This window comes from Belonocnema kinseyi, chromosome 1 (assembly GCF_010883055.1).
Source record: "Belonocnema kinseyi isolate 2016_QV_RU_SX_M_011 chromosome 1, B_treatae_v1, whole genome shotgun sequence".
Lineage (NCBI taxonomy): Eukaryota > Metazoa > Arthropoda > Insecta > Hymenoptera > Cynipidae > Belonocnema > Belonocnema kinseyi.
Window position 1 is genome coordinate 96,100,970 of NC_046657.1, and position 8,036 is coordinate 96,109,005.

Below are 8,036 nucleotides of genomic sequence, written 5' to 3' on the forward strand. Positions count from 1 at the left end.
TCACTATAAAATACTTATAACTGTTAAGTTTAATAAAAAAACAATTTTGAAAATGAATGCGCATATCATTAAATTATTTCGCAATTATTTTATAATCATTCAGTTTATCAAGAGATTTATTTAGAAAAATTAGTAATAATTAACATTAGTGCGTTTTAATATGATTATATGATTATGAAACGATACTAATAGAGTTAAACGAATACAATAAATATATTTTTCGTAGTGAATTATTTAAATTTGACAAGTTGATATTTTTAAATTTCAAGCGCACTTGTTTTCGAAACGGCCCGGCAAAAGTTGTTGAAATTCGGCACAGATTCTTTATTTTAATGTACTAATTATTTCCCGTTCAAATATCTGTGGTGAAATTTTTTGTTATTAAACCGATGTTCAGGCACACCGTGAAGCATAATCATATACAAAAAACAAGCGGTACCAATTCGATCTATTAAATTTTCATCTTTTTCCCTAAATGTAAACTCAATTTCTTTCTTTAAAATATCGTACATTGATTTTGATATGAACAAGAAATTGTGAATAAGACTCCTAAGAAATCCTTAAGTCCTAGAAAGTGTTAAACTTGTTTACTGCTTTTAGAAGAGGGATAGTTTAAAATTGCTAAAATTGCCCTTATGTGCTCTTGATTAGGTCGTATTCCCTCAACACTAAGTAAGTAACCCAAATAACAAAATTCTAAAGGTCCAAAAATACATTTATCTAAGTGCAAATACAACTTGGGGTTTGCCCTTATCTTTAGCACTTTACTCAAAACTTACCAGTTTTTTATCAAAGTTTCGGTAGTTATTAGAAAATCATCTTAGTAAAACAACAATTTCCTTTCATTAATTAAGTCTTGAAAAATTAGATGCAGAAATCTCTGAAAATTAGAAGATCCGTTAATTTAACTTAATTTAACAGCATTTTCCACTATTTGAATTTGGGAGGATCCATTTTTACATTCTCATCAGAGAAGGTATTAGATTTGTGTAAAATTTGACCCCCCCCCCCACCAGCCTTTGTCAAAAATTCACGTTTTGAGACCCCTTCAATCCGAAAAGCAGGTTTTTACGAATGTGCCTGTCTATTTGTATGTATGACTGTTTGTCTATATTTCTGCCTGTCTGCCTGCATGTGTGTATGTATGTATGTATGTATTTATGTATGTCTGCCTGTGAACACGATTACTTTTGAAAAAATTAATCTATTATATTACCATTTGGTACACTCGTTTAGTGTCCTAAACTAAAGGTCAAGTTCGTTAGCCAGTCATTTTGGATACAAATTCAAAAAGTGGGCACATTTTGAATATTTTTGAGACCATTTTTTTCAAAAATTCAATCATTCTCTGTACGGTTATTCATAGTATTCAAAATTTCAAACAATTTGTCCTGATGACTTTATTCATAATATCCAAAATTACCAGAATTATAGCATTTACAAAATTCCAAAAAACACACGAAAATCAACATTTTAGGCCAAATAACGCACGGTATGAAAAAAAGTTAAGAAAAGAAAAATGTTGCTTTTTGAATACCCTGCAAGATTACCATAACAATCTTTTGAATTTTTTTGAAAAATTTTATATTTTGACAGCATACAAAATTATGAAAAATCAAAAAACTACATTTTTCGGCCAAACTATGCAAAATACGGTAAAAGATAAAGAGTCAAAAATTGTGCATTTGAAAAAGATCTCCAAATTTTTTATCAACCACTTTTTGATAGGATGTATAGTTTTGGCTCTAATCATGGAAAACATGATTAACAGTAAAAAACAAAAAAATCTGCCCGCTTCGTGGGCATATTCTAATCACAAATTTTGTCATTTAATTTCTTTTTCATCTCGTGTGTGGGGTTTCAAGAAATGTAATTAATCATTTGTTTTTTTTTTTCATGTTAATACATTCTCATCAGGGAAGATATTAGATTTCTGTAAAATTTGACCCCCCTCCCAGTATTTGTCAAAAATTCACGGTTTGAGACCTCTTAAATCCGAAAACAGGTTTTTACGAATGTGTCTGTCTATCTTTATGACTGTCTGTCTGTGAGCACGATACCTTTGGACAAAATAATCTATTAGATGGGCCTTTAATACACTCTTTTAGTGTATTAAGCTAAATTCCAAGTTCGCTGGTCAGCCATTTTGGATAACAAGTCTAAAAGTGAGCGTATTTTGAAAGTTTTTGAGATCGCATTTATTCATGATTCAAAAATTATCTGTGCACTTGTACATAGTAATTGAAAAGTAAAATGTTAATTTTCGAAAGCCCTACAAGATTATCATAACAATTTTTTGAATTTTTTCGAAAAATTGATATTATTTCAAATTTTGATCAAACAAAAAGTAATAAAAAATTGTATTTTATTGTCAAACTATGCAAGGTAGGAAAAAAAATGAGACAAACATTATGCACCCAAAAAATATCTACAAATGTGTTATTAATAACTTTTTTATAGGACACGCAGTTTTTGTTTTATTTATAAAAAAAAACAGTGAAAATACAAAACTTAAATTTTTCGACACATGACACAAGCTAAGAAAAAATAAATAGAAAACATTTTTTACCGAAAGTAGAGAACAACCATTTTTATTAATGTTTTCTTTTATATGATTGGTAGTTTCTGTTTTAAGCGTGAATAACAACATTAAAAATAAAAAACTACATTTTTTGTAAAATGACAAGATATAAGAGAAAGGTTGTTTAACCCAAAAAAATTAAAAATTTTGTTTGAAATAATTTATTGATAAAACGCGTGGTTTTCGTTTTAATCGTAAAAAATAACATTATAAATAATAAAATTGACTGTTTGGAGAAACGACACAAGATAAATTCAAATATTCTTAAGGGCCAATTTGCGAACGCATTGAGTCGCGCGCGTAGCGCGCGAAGATATTGCTCCCGCGCAGCGGGCAGATTTTTTAAATCTAATTTAGTAAACCAAACTTTGCCTTGAAGCCTGTTTAAAAGGTGATCGGCAAGAGGAAAAAGAAAATTCTCTTTTACTTTAATGTTATTCAAATCTTTGAAATCCACACAAAATCGTAATTCACCATTTTTCTTATTGGTTGATACAATAGGATTACTGCAGTTGCATTAACACATTTAACAAATTTTTCTAATTCTATTTTTTTCACAAGTCCCGTTACCCCCTACACGCAGATAAATCAAATACTTTGTTATCGGGCCCATCTAATAATGAAAGTTATATCGGGAATATTTGAAAAGTCTCGACCTAACATGGCATAGCAACTCATAGTATTATTTTATTTCATTCTATTTCACTTCATGTGTTGAATAATCAAACAGTTTTTCGACCAATTTCAGGATACTTGAAACTATACATAGAGTTTATTAATCGCAGTGACAAGTTAGGATATAATAATTTGTTATACTATCCATTTCACGTAGGCCTGAATGATAGTTAAAAATCTCGTTATTAACATGTGAAGCATATCTAGAGGTGCTTTGCAATTTTTACTTATAATGTTTATTTCACCACAGATTTTAAATATCAGAACATTTCGCTTTGAGCTCTGGAGAGAGAAAAGGGCCGCAGAATGGCTTGCAAAGTGAGGAACTGAAAGTGGTATTTGAGAAACTAAATAGGGAAAAACAATGTAACCCTTTAATAATTTCAATAGAAATGTAATAGATTGAACAGTCCTGCGGTCTTTCGAAGTCCATAGCTCAAATTTATCGATAGCATCACACAAGTATTTCGCCGAGGGGTACCAGATTATAGATTCTTATCAAAGTTTTTATCGGACCAAGGCAAAGTATAGAGAGGTTATTGCAAGAGGATCTTGAAATGAGAGAAATTTTTGAATTATTAATCCCAATACCCTATTCGCGTCTCTAAGGATGTAGTCAATATGTATGTTATAACGCAGAGGTATGTTAACATTTAGAGTATTACCTAAGTTGAAACCAAGATCAAAAAAAGAATTAACTTTCTCAAGAGTGCACCTATCTATTACATAATTATAGTCAATAAATTCACATTTACAAGTAAATGATCTAACCTTGCATTTAGAAATATTGATTTCCAAAGAATATCCTGTGTACCATTTCACAAAGATGGATGCGAGTCGCTTTTTGACGATAATACGCGATAGGCTGTTTGGAGAGTCTTCCTCAAATCGTTCGTGCACCCGCCTAATTTCTGCCGCCCGGGAATTTCAAAGAGCCGTTAACCCTTTGAAGGATACCGGCGACGAACCGTCCCTTCTTTCCCTTTTACCTTTAGCTTCTCTTATAAAAAGTTGTCGGCTGGCTGTGATAAGCAAGGGATATAATATCTTTCGCCTGAAAGTGGGAAAGCCTCTGGTCATTTGAGTTTGACTTTAAGCGATGCGGCACATTGATACCTATCCAGCTGATAAGCGAAAAGGCGTACGCCCAGCTTACTACTGGTACTGAGCAACTAGAGCACCTCACTGATTAAACCAGTGCTGGAATTCCACTGGGTGACCCAATGAATTTTCACTCATTTTCAGAGATACACTTCTGGCTATTTCCACCAGTGAGATTGCACTGGAAATCAGTCAGATTTCACTAGTTCATATTAAGAGAGTAAATGATTTTTTATACTATCTCTTTCCCAGCAAAACTCTGCAATATCTGTTCAATTTATTTGAATTTTTTGACACAAATTTGTCTGCCCATTATAAACTTGGAGAAAGAAAAGAGGTAATCATAGTTCCAAAGCATCGAACGTGTAAATTACAACAGTCTTTCACAGATAGGGGCGTTCGACTCCAGAATAAACTGCCTTTATTAATTAGGGAAGCGCCTTCCTATTTTCACTTCAAAATATCTTTTTGTATGTATCTAATTAATTTTGACAATCCCACTCGAGATATCACTCATTGGTAACTGTCTTATCTAAGTCAGCCTCTCAATAGGTTATTATTATTATTATCTAATCATTTTTGTTAAAATCTCTGATGTACTATATATTTATAACTTCAAGAATATTCTGCGACCAGCGACTGTATTTTTAGTAATAGTAAATGCATTCCTGTTCTTAAAGGACTATTTAGCCCTAGGGATTTAATGCTGAATAAATTAATAAATAATTACAGAAGTAAACTTGGTTTCTATTTTTTAAATTGAATTCTCGTTTGAAATACATCTTGTGCTCCATCTGTCCAAAATCCGCTTCCTTCACACTTGTAAGATAAAGTACTATATTATACTATCAATTTTTTTTATTAATAGTACAAATAATCCATTTAGCCTTGGGATGTTATTTCTGATATTTACAGTATTTAAATTATTATTTTCTAGAGTTGCTGATTTTTTCTGTTCGAATCTGCTGTTGGAACTGTCCTTTCACCAACTCTAACGGATGAAGCGTATCCAAGCCGGTAATTCCAAATTCCTTGCAGGTTACCTGATAGGCTTCTTCACAGAGATGAAGATAAGAATGGTCCACAGTTGGCAATAAATGATGCATAATGTGAGAGCCAAAATGTGTCAATGTTAAGAAAAAGAAGTCATCGATTATTTCCCTGCCACGGACGGTGTCAAGTGTAAGTAGGCCCCAATCTAAATCTTTCCTGGAAATAAATTTTTTGTTTAAACATTTTAAGAGAATACAAATTTAACAAATTCTTAAAAATATAGAAATTGTAGGGTTTTGCCTATTTTTCATTATTTTAAAAGATTCCAAGTGATTTTAACTGACTTCATCTTAATTTAAGTGAATTAAAGTGACTTTATGTGCAATCAAGTGGCTTTATGTGACAAAAAGTTATTTCAAATCATTTTGACTTAAAGTAACTTCAAACAGCTACAATTTCATTTAAGTGATATTACGATATCCCAAAAAATTACCATTGAATTCAAGAGACTTGAATGGAATAGAGGAGACTTCTGGTAACTTCCGAACTAATTTTACTAACAACACCCTGACTTTAATTAAATTGCAAAGACTTCATTTAAATTGCAGCGACTTCAAGTGATTGACATAAGTTTGGATAACTTTAAGTATATCTAATCGAATTTAAATAATTTCAGATTAATGTAACGGACTTTAAGTCCATTTAACTTATTTCGACTTACTTCAACATATTTAAGACACTTCAAGCTAATTAAACGGATTTCTTCTTAGTTGAAGTGATTCAGTGTGGCTTTGAATAATTTTAATTGAATTCAACTGATTTAAAGAAAGTTCACGTAACATGAACTTCAATTTAATTTAAATCCCATCAAGTGTGTTCTGGTGACTTCGGTTACTTTTAACGTATTTTCCTATATTTAATTGACTATTATATAACCAATGTTAACTCACGGAGATAACAAATGTTTTTGATTGACTACATGTGACTTTAAGTGGCTATAAATGACTAAAATACCTTCATCTGAATAGGAAAACACTTAAATCTGCATCTACTACTTTAAGAATGTTCCCCGACCGAAAACATAAGAATTTTCAAAAATTCAAAAAACTTCCAACGTTTTCTTTTAAATCATACCTATAAACATCTCCATCGTGAAAAATATCCGGATGATGATGGCCAGCATTCAATCCAATACAAAAGAAAATAAAACTAGCGCATGCCAGTATCACGAGCCAGCTTTTAAACGCTGAAACAGGATTGGGTGCGACAAGACACATCGACAGTGGGAGAATGAATGGCACACAATCCCTTAATTCGAATTTCTTCCATACCATAAAAACCATATAGTATCTATTAAATAATAAAAATAATTACTAGAATAATCTACGTACATAATTCTAAGAAAATTACTATCAATATTGAGCGAAATACGTACCTTTTCATACCATCCTTCCAAAAGCCAGTAACCCAAATCATGGGTGTGAGAAGAACGCCTACAATTCTGCTGAGAACTGTTTTTCGGTATGGTAGCCAATTCACAATAGGTTCATAAGTGTAGATTTCCTGATCCCAAATTGTGTTTGGATAAAGGTGATGACAGAGACAATGTGACATGCGAAATTCTTTGCTGGACATCGTACTCAAATCAAAATAGTACATCCTGAAATTCTGCTTCATGTGGGTGAAATTATGACCAGCTATGGTGGTCCAAGCCAGAAACAGTCCTGCCATAATTGGTACTTAAGTAATTTTTCTTTAAACTAAATGTCAATTGCATTTTTGTGTCTATGGTACATATTTAAGACATCCCTTAGTAGGAACAATTGCATTTTCGCATTTAAAAATGGTTGAACTTATATTTGACCCTAAAAATCTATGTTCAAGTTGACATTTTTACGAAAAAAATCGATTATTATCAATTACTATATATGCTTAGATATTATATTTCATGTGTCCCCTACACCTGCTTTTAAATTAATTTTTATAATTCCATTTAAAATTCGGTCTCTAAATTAATGTAAGATTTCCTGAATTTGAAAAATACGTATTATCATTGTCTTATTTATATAATTAAAAAATATGCGTATCCTATGAAAACATCCCGTATTACAAATTTTATTGCAACCTGTGTGTTTTTTCCATAAATTTAATTTGTTTATTTTTAATGTTATTTTTTACGATTTCAAACAAATCGATTTTTTTTCTTACCTTGTGTTGCTTTTTACAATTTTTCAAACACTTTTTAATTTTGTTTTTTACGATTAAAACAAAAACTATGTATTCTATCAAAAGGCACTAATGAAACAAAAGCAGATCTGTTTTGAGTACACAATTTTTGTTCATTTTTTCTCGTAGCTTCTCTCGTTTGTGCACATTTTTTCATTACATTCTCATCAAAGAAGATATTAAATTTGTGTAAAATTTGACCCCCCCCCCCCCAAATTTGGTCAAATGTCCACGTTTCGAGGCCCCCTGAATCCGAAAAACAGGCTTTTGCAAATATGTCTGTCTGTATTTATTTTTGTTTGTATTTCTTTATGTACTACGCAGTCTGATAAGTCCCTGAAAAATGAAACACGGAAACGTTTTTTTGGCCAAAATCGGTTTTATTTTTCAACATACTCTCCTTTCAGGTCGATACAGCGAGTCCAACGATTTTCTAACTTTTTGATACCGTCCGAAAAGT

The 8,036-nt window shown here is 31.4% G+C and overlaps 1 protein-coding gene across 1 annotated transcript in view; it reads right to left on the bottom strand.

Annotated features, from left to right (window-relative positions):
- LOC117178905 overlaps positions 1–8,036 on the bottom strand; it is a 128,026-nt gene that overhangs the window by 18,551 nt on the left and 101,439 nt on the right. The window contains exons 10-12 of the mRNA XM_033370448.1: positions 6,786–7,074; positions 6,485–6,700; positions 5,285–5,566 (exon numbers count right to left, since the gene is read on the bottom strand). Coding sequence (XP_033226339.1) covers positions 5,285–5,566; positions 6,485–6,700; positions 6,786–7,074 — 787 coding nt within the window. The remainder of the gene's footprint in view (positions 1–5,284; positions 5,567–6,484; positions 6,701–6,785; positions 7,075–8,036) is intronic.